At 40.1% G+C, this 15253-nt stretch overlaps 1 protein-coding gene across 3 annotated transcripts in view; it reads left to right on the forward strand.

Moving 5' to 3' along the window:
- The window catches only part of EPB41L4A (erythrocyte membrane protein band 4.1 like 4A), a 264522-nt gene that overhangs the window by 172244 nt on the left and 77025 nt on the right, over nucleotides 1-15253 (forward strand). For all 3 annotated transcript variants that reach the window (XM_047778430.1, XM_047778432.1, XM_047778431.1), the window contains 2 exons: nucleotides 9738-9829; nucleotides 11483-11560. In XM_047778430.1, coding sequence (XP_047634386.1) covers nucleotides 9738-9829; nucleotides 11483-11560 — 170 coding nt within the window. The remainder of the gene's footprint in view (nucleotides 1-9737; nucleotides 9830-11482; nucleotides 11561-15253) is intronic.

Here is a 15253-nt window from a genome sequence, read left to right on the forward strand (position 1 = left end):
TGCAGCTAATAAGTAACCCTTGGAGGGATAATGTAATTCAATGCCAATACCCTTCTTCAGAATTTCCCTGTAGGTCTAGTGCTCACGGAGGACTCTTGCCTGCTCTCATTTTTTACTCTGATACTTGTAAAATGCTGATTTTCTAGCCCTCCCACTGCCTCCACATTCATCAGTCAGCCCTTGACATTCATCTGCTCATGAGAGACTCACCTTCTCTCTTTTTTTATTTCTGTTCTTGGCATGGACTTATTTATTCAGTGCTTTATAGTACACTGTGTACATAACCATTCTCTTGTTGAAGTTGTCCTATATTTGGCCAGTGGGACCCCCTTTAGTCTGGCTCCCATGTGCCCTTTTGATCTGCCCTTACCATTTTTTTTTTTTTTGGTCATTTTATTCCTTTTTGGTACAATATGGCATTTCCGGTGTGTCTTGTACCTACACCGTACCCCCTCTTATCAGCCATTTCTGCAAAGAGTCCTGGTTCCTTTTAGTGGGAAAGGGAGAGATCTGGGTATTAGGTGTGGTCGTTGCTTCTGGGGTGACTTTGCTTCTTGGCCTTGTACTGAGCAAAGCTAGGGAGTACATGCATGAATATACACATGCCTGTAACTGTAAATACATACATTCATGCACATGTGCATGTATAAACGTGCTTGTGCACATTTTACCAATCATAAATTCATGGCATATTTTCAGTCTCCATCCATCTCCACAGGGCTTGCTCTTCCTTCCCTCATTTCATTATTTGTACAGCCTCTTTGGCGTTGACATCCGTGACTCCCAACAACCGTAACTCAATTACTTGTTTGCTCTCTTTTTAGGCCTGCAGCCGCAATATGTGGCAGTTCCCAAGCTAGGGGTCGAATCGAATCAGAGCTTCAGTTCCCGGCCTATGCTTCAACCATGGCAATGCCAGACCTGAGATGTGTCTGCGACCTATGCCACAGCTCACGACAATGCTAAATTCTTAACCCACTGAGCAGGCCACGGATAGAACCCACATCCTCATGGATACTAGTTGGGTTAGTTTCCACTGAGCCGTTATGGGAACTCCCAGTTGGCTCACTTCTAAACTACATCTTAAATAGTTTCAGAATAGCTTTGGCTAAACCTCTAAAATTGACAGGTTTTTTTGTTTTGTTTTGTTTGTTTTTTTAATGGTGTTTCATTCACATACACCACCTTGCTAAGACTGAACATAGAGTCTAATACGGTGTTCAAAATTTACTTGGATTGGCCTTTTCTTCCCTCCTTCCCTGTTTCTGTGGTTATAGTATTCATTTGAGAATTAGTTAGGTTTACCTGTTTCAGTTAGCTTTTGGTTATTCATCCCCCCTTCATATCTTCATTTATTTGCTTTTATTTTTTGAAGATGCAGAAGATCAGAATGCTTCCAAAAGGCAAAACAATATAAGAAGGCATACTCTGAAGTATCACCAACTCCAATATTTCTGCACTTCTGTTCTCCCACCCTTCCTTGTAGGCAACCAACCTCAGTGTTCTATGGTTTATCTTCCTTCCTGAATTTCTGTTTGTAAAGATAAGCATATTTTAAATTTTTTCTTCTTTCATACCTAAAATATATAGCATACTGTATGGTTTTGTGCTTTTTCTTTGACTTAATAATATCTCTTCAAAGTCTCTCTCTTTTAATTCATGGAGAGCTTTCTTCTCTTCTATAGCTGCATAGTACTCCATTTAGTGTTTGTACCATAGTTTATTCCACCAGTCTCTTATGCTGGGACATTGAAGTATTTCTTATCATTGGCAATTATAAATTTTTCTTCAATCAATAACTTTGTGCATATGTATTTTTATATTGTTGGAGTGGTGTCTTTGGAACAAATTCCCAGGAGTGGAAATGTTGCATATTCCCCCTCCCCACCTCCACCCACCAGTGTTTGTGCCATTTTGCATTTCACTGACCACGTATGAGTATGTCTGAAACTCTAGGTGTTATGTTTACCCCTAAGTATTCACAAGTGTGTCTCTGTTAGTAACATTTCGATCCTGATGCTTTTTGACAGTTTGGTTTGGAGGCTTTTAGGTTCAGTGATGGTCTACTAGACTTGTGGTTAAACGGCATTGTTGAAGTCCAGATCTCTCCCTTCTCTAACTTTGGACAATTTCCTGAATGACATCTAACCTAGATTTATCTTCTCTTATTACAGGGTTGTTGTAAGGTTGAATGAACCCGATCCAAAGTTGGACTGGGAGTTTCCTGTCGTGGCACAGTGGTTAATGAATCTGACTAGGAACTGTGAGGTTGCAGGTTTGATCCCTGGCCTTGCTTAGTGGGTTGGGGATCTGGCGTTGCCCTGAGCTGTGGTGTAGGTCACAGACCCGGCTTGGATCTGGTGTTGCTGTGGCTGTGGCACAGGCCGGCGGCTATAGTTCTGATTCAATCCCTAGCCTGGGATCCTCCATATGCCGAGGGAGCGCCCTAGAAAAGGCAAAAAGACAAAAAAAAAAACCAAAAAAACAAAACAGCCAAGCCCGACTGTAATAAGCACCTGGGTACTTGTTTCTGAACTGAAACTGTCTTGCCCTCATGCACTTAGAGCTCTTGAAGTTTTTGCACAGGAAAGAGCTCAGGGAGCACCTTGTTCTTGACTGGCCTGGGCTGGTGGATAGTTTGTGTCAGGGTAGGAAGGGGAACTCAGGTGTTCCAGGCCCATGGAGTTTCCTTTGCTTCATTTGGTAGTATGTATGTTTCTTCATAATTGAAACACATGAGCCATTTGTTTGGAAGGAATTTCTAAGTTCTGCTATAAAACTTTCTCACATTAAGAGTATCAGTAGATCTTATCAGATAGGCCTTCATTTTAATAAGCATAAGTCAAATTTGTTATTGAAATTTTTTAAGCATTTGCAAGACTGACAATAAGGATTAATTATCATTGAAAAATTAAATCTGCAAGTGTTAAGAGAGAAATGCTGACATTTTAGGAAACCCTACAGTTTAACTATCTCCTCTTTAAAGAGCAGATGAGGGAAAGATAAAGTAAAAACAACAATACCGAAAGCAAACCATCTGGAATCCTGGGTTTGCATCTGTGATTTTTTTCAAATAGGAAGCAGAATAAGCTCAGGGTAGTCATTTTCAAAGTTTACTGAAACATGATATAAATATTCTCTAATGTTTTGGCTCATGTTTTCTCCTTTTGAATTCTTGGGAGAAAAAGGAAAAAAGAGGACATGGAACATAATCTAACACATGCTTTCCAACTCTATAATTTATGTTTCTATGAACTTGAAAGCGTTATGAACAATTATTCATCAAGTAATTAATTTATTCATCTGTAAAAGAGGTAAAAGGGTTTTTTATATTTAGTATATAATTTGAATATAACCCACACAGCTGCTGAAAAGAATCCTAGAATATTTTTGCTGTTTTTGTTCTTTTGTTGTAAATTACAACATACATGCAGAAATGGAAACTGAATTTATTCTTCTGGTGGTGTGCTGAAATGCACAGTGATTTTTAATTCTAACTATATTATGTGTACCTCAAAAAGAATTAAAAAAATAACTGATGTCTGTGTGTAGGGATGTTTATGTGTAGTGTAATATTTTCTTTCTTTCTTTTTTTTTCTTTTTTTTCTTTTTAGGGCCGCACCTGCAGCATATGAAAGTTCTCAGGCTAGCGGTCGAATGGGAGATGCAGCTGCCAGCTTGTGCCACAGCCACAGCAACAAGGGCTCCAGGCTGCATTTGTGACCTGTGCTGCAGCTCGAGGCAACACTGGATCCTTAATCCAGGGATCGAACCCACATCCTCATAGATACTCTGTCAGGTTCATAACCCTCTGAGCCACAATGAGAACTCCCTATAGTGTGATATTTTCTAAACCAGAGTACTTGAAAGAAAGTTTTTGCTCATATAAATCAGAGAGACACCAGCTATCTACCAGCTCTAGGAGATTCACAGTTCACATTAACAGTTAAAAGGTCTGAGTGTTTGATTCAGTATTTCCCAGCCTTATTTTACTATAGAACTCTTTTTTTATGCCAATAGCACAAGACATTAATATTTTAAGAAATACTCTTTAGGGAGCACTAGGTAAAGAAAAAGCTCTAAAGAACAATATAATATTTTACTCAGTGTTTTAAAATTCCCTTCTAACTTCTCTTTCCAAATAATGACAAGATTGATAATTTTTTTATTGCATGGCTTGCTCTGAATTCTTTATCTGGCTTTGAACTTGGGGTGCTTAGGCAAGAAAGTAGTGGAAAATATGGGGAAAGTAAATAAAACTAACATTGTACCTACTGCCTCAAATACACAAACATAGTTCAATTTTTATACCCACAGTCATTCAGGCCCACCATTTATAAAGATAAAATTTCTTTCAAGTTGCCTTAGTGGGTGGGTTAAGGATCACTGCAGCAGCTTGAGTCACTGCTGTGGATGGGTTTAATCCCTGGCCCAGAAACTTCCAAATGCCATAGGCTTGGCCAAAAAATTTTTTTCTCAGAACACCTAAAATTTTGTGATTTGTCTTTGGTTTTCATTTAAATAATACTTTTTTTTTTTTTCAGGTCTATCAGTTGCCTTCCTTTGCTTTATCAGTAATTAAATTCTTTTAGTCATTTGTTGTTAGCCCCCTGATTTTTGTTTTTTTCTGCCTAGTAGCTAAAGTAAGTTAATAGTTGCCCAGTACATATAAATCTTGTAGAAAGTGAATATTTTGTATGAATTTTTTTTTAATGGTGGCACCTGCAATATCTGGAAGTTCCCAGGCTGAAGGTCACATTGAAGCTGTAACTGCTCGCCTACACCGCAGCCACAGCCACGGCAACCCACCAGATCCGAGCCTTATCTGCAGCCTCTGTTGCAGCTTTTGGCAATGCGAGATCCTTAACCCACTGAGCGAGGCCAGGGATCGAACCCACATCCTCACAGAGACATTATCAGGCCCTTAACTGCCGAGCCACAACAGGAACTCTGAGATTGAATGTTTCATAAGAGATCCCATAAAACTGTAGACTTGTAATCTTTGTACTTATTATTTTTTTATTTTTGTCTCTTTGTCTTTTCTAGGACTGCTCTCGCACCATATGGAGGTTCCCAGGCTAGGGGTCTAATCGGAGCTGTAGCCGAGGCCTATGCCACAGCCACAGCAACGCAGGATCCAAGCTGTGTCTGTCACCTATACCACAGCTCACAGCAATGCCGGATCCTTAACCCACTGAGCAAGGCCAGGGATCGAACCCGAAACCTCATGGTTCCTAGTTGGGTTTGTTAACCACTGAGCTACGACGGGAACTCCTGTACTTCTTTTTAGGTTGTTTCTATAAATGATTGATAGGAGACCTCTCTGCTGTTGGCCTTTCCAAAATTTATGTAATGACTGCATCTCACTCTTGTTAGATGTACTAATCTCTTTTGCTCTTGAGATACCTTTGCAGTGTACCTTAGGTTATTTGTAGGGACCTTGGAGGTGGGTTGAGTGTATGACAGGATTGAGAAGATGTTCATCCCCATGATTCTAGGAAGGCCAGGGAAGGCAGACTGTCCAGTTGTGGCTGCTTCCCAGGATGGGAGCAGAAGAGCTGGCTGGAGTGTGGGGTGTGTGTGGCAAGGCGGGTTGGGTTTGAGAGAACCAGTGAAGCTGGAGGGGGAGCTATCTGCTGTGCACCTTGCAGTGTGAGCCCCGCCAGGGCCCTGCCAGTTATCTCCGTACATGTGGGAGAAGCCAGGCTGAAGTAGATGTATTCCTTTAAGGTTGCAAAGAGAAACATAGCCATCAAAGATGGGAAGAGAGAGTGAGAACAGGGGGAGTTAGGTTGGAAATTCAGCGATACAATCAAAGTCCTGAATTCTTACAAGTGATGGAATTGGGATTTTGAGCCAGGTTTTACATAGAGATCCACAGGGTGAGGAAGCCCTCGTGTGATATCTGAGTTAGGGACAGTTTAAGCTAGATCTGCTTATGAAATAAAAAGAAATGGATTCAGACCACAGCTTTGCTTCTGGTATGAAATGACCAAAGCTGTTAAGGTGTTTGAGTAATTTTGCCACAAGTAAGCATTGGGTGCTGGGATAAAGCATTTTAGTAGTAGGTTGGAATGAACTTATTAAGTAGCTACTTGGCCTTGTATTAACAAATAGAAATAAAAGTGCTAATCATCTGTGTCTATTTGAAAAAGGTTTAGCAGAAGATAGGAGAGTGACAAAAAGAAAGACTTTTGAATGCCACATCCGTTACATTTATGCGGCTATTGTAAGTGGCAAAAATACACAGAATTTATTCAGAATACCTGGCTCTTTTTTTAGTTATGTTAACCTTCCTTTTAGTGTTTGACTCATTCTACTAACAATGGGATTGAAAAAAAAGGCAGTTGATGTTTAACTCCTGTGAGTGGGGAATGATGAGTTTATACTTGTCATTTACACAAGACAGAAGTAATTAGAAGGCCTGTGGAAGTTACTTTTCTTGTCGTATTTGTTTATTTATTTGTGGCTGAGCCCCAGGCACATGGAAGTTTCCAGGCCAGGGATGAACCCAAGCCACAGCATTGAGATTGCTGAATCCTTGATGTAGTACTCAAATTCCAGAGTACTCCTGCTTTAATATTTTTGTGCCCAAGGAAACTTGAGAAAACCCAATTCTGATTGGATCTTAAATACCTTTTTTCCTATTGTTAGGTAATGGTAGTTTTTGTATGTGTGTTTTGTTGTTGTTGTTGCTGTTTTTTGTTTGTTTGTTTTTGTCTTTTTAGGGCCACATCCACAGCATATGGAGGTTCCCAGGCTAGGGGTCAGATGGGAGCCCCAGCCACAGCAACATGAGATCCCAGCCATGTCTGCGACCTACACCATGGTTCACGGCAATGCTGGATCCTTGACCCTGTGAGTGAGGCCAGGGATCAAACCTGCATCCTCATGGATGCCAGTCAAATTCATTTCTGCTGAGCCGAATGATGGGAACTCCTCGTAATGGTAGTTTTAAAAAATATATTAAAAAGATTTCCTGTGACCAGGTCTCTATTTGAAAAGCAAAAGAATAGGTTTACGTCAAGTTTAGCAGACCAGCCCAAGAAAAGTTTGAGAAGATTTACTTTAGTTTGAAGACTGAATCATGTTTTGTTTCTCTTCCACTTTGGAAATCTGGATTATATGTAATTAAGTCACTTTTAGAAAATTTGATTTAGGTTTGTGAATTTCACTGTAATTTGGGGTGCTCTTCCTAGAACGTGAAGATGTGTGTGTCACAGGGTAGCCACCATTTCTTCTTGCTGACAGTGCCCAGTTCATCCTGCCACTCTTAGTGCTTTGGTTGTTGAAGAGCGTTGGGTGCATATAGAGATGAAGATAGTTGGGGGCAGGGAGGAGCAGCCTGTCCTGTGCTTGCTTTGTCTTATTTATCCTGATACAGTGCAACCTGAAGCAAAATTATCTTAAAATAAATGGCCTGTGCACATATATTTAATAATCCAGTGACCTTAAAATCACCTACATATTAAATAAGAAATTTTTTTTTAGGGTCATACCTGTGGCATATAGAAGTTCTTGGTTTAGGGGTCAAATTCCAGCTGCAGCTGCCAGCCTACACCACAGCCACATCAATTCCAGATCCTAGCTGGGTCTGCAACCTACACCACAGCACATGGCAACACTGGATACTTAACCCATTGAGCAAGCCAGGGGTTGAACGCAAGTTCTCATGGATACTAGTCAGGTTCATTACCACTGAGTCACAACGGGAACTCCAAGAAACCCTTAGGAGTAGTTGTCCCTGGGGAGGGGAATTGGAGACAGTGGGGGGAGAAAGATTTAGGTAGCATTGAGCATCCACTTTGGTAACTTTTGGTGTTTGTTCCTTGTGTATTTTAAAAAGAAAAGGAAAAGGGAAGAATTTCCCCTCCAAGCATTCCTATCTCCTGACAGGAGGATTGGCTTCCTACCCTGCCCCCAAGGATCTTCTGTGATGTCCTCTGCACCCCTCCACTCCCCGCCCCCACCCAATTTCTTTTGCTTTTGAGGAAAAACACTTTCTGAATTCATTGTCTTTTCTTCCTCAGCTCTAATTTTGTAATCCCTACCCTTTCATGAAAGCCACTGAAGATTTCTTCCCATGAAATGCAGTGACCTCTTTTCAAACCTTGTGACCTTTCTGGGTCACTTGAGATGTGCCCTCTCTTCCAGCTTCTCCTGGTCCTTTTTGACCTTTCTCATAAGCATCATTGCTCTGATTGCACCTCTATCAGCTCTGTGCTGTCTCCCTGTGCAATCTCTTTGAGACTCTAAGGTGGAATACAAGCCCTCTTCTCTCTCCTCAGCTCTACCCCTTCATGTTTCCTGTCTACTAGGCATGTTGAGTTCCCAGTTCCATGGGCACCTTGCACTGTCCATTCCCCTGCTCCAAATCCCCAATTGTTTCCACTTGCTGTATTTTAGCACTTAGCAGCACCCAATTCAAAAACCCGAGAATTGTCAGAGTTCCTTCCTCTGCCTCATAAGGTTCTGGAATTACAGGTTGCCTTGCTGTAACATGCATATACTGGCTCTTTTTCCATAATACCCTTTCATTTTGTAAATCAACTCCTAAACTGGGCAGTCTTGTTCCAGATGGACTTGGGAGAAATTTCATGCATATAAATGTTCTGTCCTTATTAAAAGTGTGTATGTGTAGGGAGAGGAATCATTTCAATTATTTTTCTGCTTTGACACTCTTATGTTTATGAATCCATAGAAACCTCATTCCAGAGGCATTTCTGCATTTGTGATTCGAGTTTGGTTTTTATTTGAAATCAAATTAGCAATTATATAACTTCACAGAGCTTGTGGTTTATTATTTTAATACTGATATTGTATTTTGCTTGGTTTCCATTTCAGTCACTTAAAAATAAAATAGTATCTTTTCCTGCACAATTAAAATTACCTCTAATATTGCCTTTATTTCTTAATGTATTAAAATCGATAATTAAGTAACTACTGAATTAAAGCAATAGTTAAAATTAATTGCATACCTGTCATATGGCACTTTACATCTGTCCTGTCATTTAATTTATTTCACCTAGTAACTTGATGCAGAATGGAGAAACTCAGAATCAGGGACTTTATTTAACATGCCCGGATTTTACTGCTGTGGTGTTTGGTCCTCCCATGGTCCCTCTGGGGATTCTGTAGACATCAGTTTAAGTGTGGCCTGTACATCCCTGAAGTTAAGGAATGGATTTATGAGTATTTTCTTTTTATTTGGGAGTTGATTTCCACATGGTCACTGTTTTCTTGGTTTGGTGTCCCTTTATGACAGAAGAGTTTACAGTACGTCAGTACCATCGGATCTGGTGATCCGAGGTCATGGGGTTAAGAATGTAATAAAGGTGATAGCATTAAGATTTACATGGAAGTTATAAATTTTTTTTTTGTCTTTTTAGGGCCGCGCCCAAGGCATATGACATTCTAGGCTAGGAGTCACATCAGAGCTGTGGCTGCTGGCCTATGCCATAGCCACAGCCATGCCAGACCTGAACCACATCTGTGACCTATTCCACTGAGCGAGGCCAGGGATCAGACCCATATCCTCATGGATACTAGTTGGGTTCGTTACTGTTGAGCCATGATGGAAACTCCTATATTTTATAATTTTATCAAGAGATAATTATTGTCTGTTTTATGTGTTAATAATTTCTCTGCTTACTTGATTTTTGGTATGTAGGAGGGTAGCCATCATCTGAAGAATGTTATGGTCTGTAATTTATAGTCTCTCTGTTTTTCTTTATCAGTGCAATGAAACCTCATTCTTTTTTGAAGCTCGAAGTAAAACTGCTTGCAAGCATCTTTGGAAGTGCAGTGTAGAACATCATACATTTTTTAGGTATGTTAATGTGAAATATTTGCTTGATGTCCTAATAAATGAAAATTGCATTGGCTTTTATAACAAGAATATTGTCAACAAGAAAAAATTTAGACGTGTTTCTCTTTTATTAACTTTTTTATACACACATGCATGTAGATATCATCTTTGCCCACAGTATAAGAAAGGGTCCAGGACAGTTGCTTTTTAGGTTTATGTAAAGTGCAACTTTGGTTTTGGTGGAAATTAAATACTGTACTATGGACCTACTAAATTTGAATTTCGTATTAGCCCTGTGAGTGGAGATGGGGAGTAGCCAGCTGGGTATGCAAGGCTTGCTGTCAAGACCAAGATTGGTCATGTACATTTAGTAGGTATTTAAGGTAAAGGGGACTGGATGAGGTCATCTATGGAAAAAGTGAAGAGAGAGAAGCAGAAAGCTAAGGACTGTGCTGTGGCACCCTCCTGTCTTTTAGTGGACAGGAAAGGCCAGCCAGGGAGTACGAGGAGGAGTAACCAGGAGAACATGAGGAAATGGGAAATGAGGGAGGAAAATGTTACGGTGAGAATTCTCTTGTGGCTCGGTGGGTTACGGGTTTGACATTGTAACTCCAGTGGCTTGGGTTGCTGCTGCGACATGGGTTCGATTGCTGGCTGGGGAACTTCCAGGTGCCATGGGTGTGGCCTCCTCCCCCCAAAAATGCCATGGTGAATAAGGAACTGACAACTGTGTTGTCTGCTCATGGGAGGTCAGATAAGATGAGGAAAGGTAATTGACCACTGGATTGTCGGGACACTGTTTCACATCCTTCAAGTGTATAGAGAAAACAGCACTTCATCAGGTAACACATTAAGGTTTATTTTTTGTTTTTAAATTTAAAACTAGATTAATTCTTCCCCTTATTCCCATTTGATGTGCATGGAATAATTTCTGCACATAGCACAATGGTAGAGAAATAGTCTTATATGTATCCTTTGTGGAGTTTGTCTTGAGAAAGAAATGTGGCCCCAAAGGTCTGGGACATTGGCTCTTGTTCCCTGGGCCTGGGCCGAGGTGCTCCACATGGAGGAGTTTGTTGAAGGTGCTCTGCAGTGTAAAGTACAAAGGAGAGTGAACCACCCCATCAGACAAGTTAACTACCATGGGAACCTTGGCCTAGGTAAATCGGCAAGTTCCCAAGATAATGGGTTTTTGTTTGTTTGTTTGTTTTGTTGGTGTTGTTGATTTTTTGGAGGGTGGGGGGCCCTGTCTGTGGCATGTAGAAGTTCCTGGGTGAGGGATCGAATCAAAGCCATAGCAGTGACCCGGGCTGCTGCAATGACAACACTGGATCCTTAACCCACTGTGCCACAGGAGAACTCCCCAGATAATTTAAGTAGATAAATTGCTTCACAACTATAGCTTCCTTCTCAGGGCAAAGATGTGTCTAATAATCTTCAGGAAGTGTGACTATTTTGATATTATACATATACAGAATGCTAGAATGTGGTTGTGTGTCAAGTATTAATTTAAAAATTAATTTTTAGATTTCCTGCCAATATGTAGAATAAATAAAATATTTCAATTGTGTGTTAAATACTGTTGCACTGTTAAATGTTTCTCTGTAGCTTTTGCTTGTGTTATATAAATATATTTATGAGTCTTTATCTGGTTTTCTTTAAAAAATTCATTAGAATGCCAGAAAATGAATCAAATTCGTTGTCAAGAAAACTCAGCAAGTTTGGATCCATAAGTTATAAGCACCGGTATAGGTAAATGGCATTTTTTGCCTTTGAGGTGTGAGTGTGTGTGTTTGTATGTGTATGAATAAATATTTAATTCAGCTGTCCACAGACATGCATGTTAAGGTTTGTGATTTAATTTTTTTCTTATTTTTCCATAGTGCCAATGAATTTAACAGTTTATTAAAGTTTCTTGACAAAAATCGTTTTTCAGGTTTAATTACGTTTAAAGTCTACATTAGCTATGGTAAGTGTAGGGTTTTTAGAATGTAATAGAGCTTCTTATCTTCAAAAATTCATTTTGCTCCTATTCTTACTTATCTCTAATTATGTTATGGTTATGAAACAAAGTAGATATTCTGAATCGTAGTTTATTGGCATTCTTAGGCCCTTCAGTTGATCCCCTGTTGTAACACAGTGCATACTTTATATTGTGGGTCAAGTCATGTTTTCTGTGGCATAAAACCTATATATAATAATGCTAGCAAGTATATCTGAACTTGGTTAAGTCGTTATATACTAAATGCCATGTGTTATGCTAAATGTATTTCATTTATTGCATCATTTAATCATTGCAGTCTTATTAATATTATCCTCATTAATATATGCGGAAACTAAGTCTCAGAGAGGACAAGTCCCTTCTCAAGGAAGCCCAGCTAGGAAGCAGTAATGTGGGGTCTAATTCCAGAGCCCATCATGCTTTTAACCATTGGTCACACTGTTAGCATTTGCAGGAAAAACCTGTCATGCAGCCAGGCAGGTGCTTATGTCTTTTTCTAAGACCAGTGTTGAAAATGGGAGCCTTGTGTCTTGAAAAAGAAGTTGTTTTGTTTCAATTCGATCTGTTAAGTGGAGCACCTGTGATGTGGAAAGCATGGTATCCAGTGCCCCCAGATCTCACCACCTCTGCCTTCAGAGAGCTACAGTATTATTCAGGCAGTGAGGCACGTCTCAGGCCCTGTAAAACCCAAGCAGGGTGCAGAAATAACACACAGGAGGTGGATACTCTGTGTGAGTTCCATTGGAGACATCACCAAATGAAATCCTTATCTAGGACTCTTAAAATAAAGCTGAGTCAAGTGTTTGCGAGATACATCAGATTTTAATTCCTTTATTTTACCACTCACTTTTATTTGCCCTGGCTTTGAAATCAGAGATAATCAATAAAGAAGTGATTCATATTAAATGTTCAGTGCATTAATCTTTATATATTATTACTTGGATATTTGCTCATTTGCTAACTTAAAATAAAGTTTGGGTGTTAGTGTATTATAGATGTTCTTGGAGCTCCCACTGTGGCTCAGTGATAATAAACTCTACTAGTATCCATGAGGATGTGAGTTCGATCCCTGGCCTTGCTCAGTGGGTTAATGATCCAGGGTTGCCATGAGCCGTGGTGTGGGCCACAGATGTGGCTCGGAGCTGGCATAGCTGTGGCTGTGGCGTAGGCTGGGAACCCTTCGACCCCTAGCCGGGAACTTCCATATGCTGTGGGTACAGCCCTAAAAAGATGAATGAATGAATGAATGAATGAATGAATATATTTATATTCTTGGTTATTTGTATGAAGATATTCACTGAAATTGAAAAATTTGAACTTGAGGTTATCAAGATTCTTCCCTAGATAGTGATATAATTACAGGAATTCAAACAAAGAATATTTACTTTTCTATTGTGAATACCAGTTAATAGTATTTGGACTATTCTTCCAGTTGAGCATACCACATTTCAGGTATTATGATATGAATGTTTACATCTGCCTCCTTATCACTGAAATGGAGGTAGTGAAAAAACATCTGTCTTAATGTTCATACTGTTAAATTTGTAATTATCCCATTTAATGTAGTTGGTTTCCACAAATTTATCCATACCCAATTTCTCAAATTTATTGAAATGCAAATGCTGTGGCTACTGGGAATTATTATTAGAAAGTTACTGAATTTTGCATGCTAAATATCACTTCTTCCAAGAAAGTAATTAAAGGTAACCTTTGCAGAATTGGAAGCTCTGCTCAATCTGTCCTAATTGTGTGGTTGGTGTTAACTGCCTAGTAAGTCTTAATGAAATCCAAGTCTCCGTGTCTGTATGTACGAAGTGCTAACATGACACCATCCCTGGGAGAAAGATGTTTTATCCCACTGCCCACAGCTAGGCTTGGGCAGGGATGGGTCTCTGACTTCTGGGTGGCTGCCAGCACATGGACGATTGTCAAAAAAGTAATAATAGCCAACTTTTAATAAACATCACATGCCTGCTCCTTTCTTTTGAGACATTCTGGAGATATCCTGGGATGAAGGCAGAGCTCTGGGAACATAAACAGCTCCTTCCTTTACCCTGTAGGCCTTTACAGCATGGGGACTAATGAACAGCATAACCAGTGGCTGTGTGTGAGAGTGTGGGTGTCTGTGTGTATAACTGTATAATGTGTTTATAGTGGGGTATGTGTGTAGGTGTATGTGATGGAGAAAGGCAGAGTTCTAATCTTTACTTTCTCTCTTGGATCTTAGAGTTTGAAGAATATCAAGGAGATTCCAACATTTTTTAGAAAACCTAATCATTACTTAAGAGGGGAAAAATTAGACATTTTTAGTGATATGTGACAGGTAATCCTTCCAAAAATTCAAATTTAAATTTCAGGAAAAGGCGGAGCTGAAATCTGAAAGTCTAATACTTTTGTTGTTTTATTATCATATACCAGTGATCTCAAATAGAGGTTGATTAAATCTTTGGTTAAATATTTCGTTAAACACTGCTCACCCTTTCTCTGAGCCCCTTAGAGATGAACCTTGCCTTTACCTGTTGTTAAGTTTGTAGGGGATTCCTGGTTTTGAGGAATGAATGATCTGCGTAGAATTTATACTGCAGAAGTGAGAATTAGGCCTGAGACCCTTGGGAACCCAGATGCCCTTCCAGTAGAACTGAAATCACATGGGCTTTCTACGTTTCTTAAAGTGTGGAAGAGAGGAGACCACGTTCTCCTGAGAACCTTCTTTGTGTCAGGTGCTTTCATGTGTATTACTTGATTAAATCCATTTTAATGACCCATCAAAGGGAATATCATATACTCATTTGTAGAGATGAGAAACTTGAGCCCCCTCCCCCCAAAAAATCAAGGTAACTGAACTAAAGACAAGTAGGTGGCAAAACTGGAATTTGAACCTGGGTGTCTTTCCTCTTCTTGTGACCTCACTGATGGCCGATTGCATCCTCGCATTGAAGCTGAGGGGCTACTGGCAGTGCCACTCAGATAGGATGGGAGTATGTATGCCACAGTGTGAGGGCCAGGGAAGTGGGCAGTCCTGGGGACAGAGCTCTGTCCTCTCCCTTTGGTGGGCCACCACAAGTGCGGGAGCTCTTACCCAACCCTGTAAATCTCTACAATTGTCAAGTACTTTCTTCTGCAAGGAAATACTGAAAACACTATACAAGAGTATTTCTGCTAAGTAGTTCTAAACAAGTAGAACTAGAAATGAGGAAAATGAGGTGCCAGAAGACTTAAAAAATAATCTGGGAGTTCCTGTTGTGGCTCAGTGGTTAATGAATCCAACTAGGAACCATGAGATTGCGGGTTCGATCCCTGGCCTCTCTCAGTGGGTTAAGGATCCGGCATTGCTGTGAGCTGTGGTGTAGGTCACAGACGCGGCTTGGATCTGGCATTGCTCTGGCTGTGGCATAGGCCGGCTGCTACAGTTGCAATTTGACCCCTAACCTGGGAACCTCCAT

The sequence above is a fragment of the Phacochoerus africanus genome, chromosome 4, assembly GCF_016906955.1.
Source record: "Phacochoerus africanus isolate WHEZ1 chromosome 4, ROS_Pafr_v1, whole genome shotgun sequence".
NCBI classification, from domain to species: domain Eukaryota; kingdom Metazoa; phylum Chordata; class Mammalia; order Artiodactyla; family Suidae; genus Phacochoerus; species Phacochoerus africanus.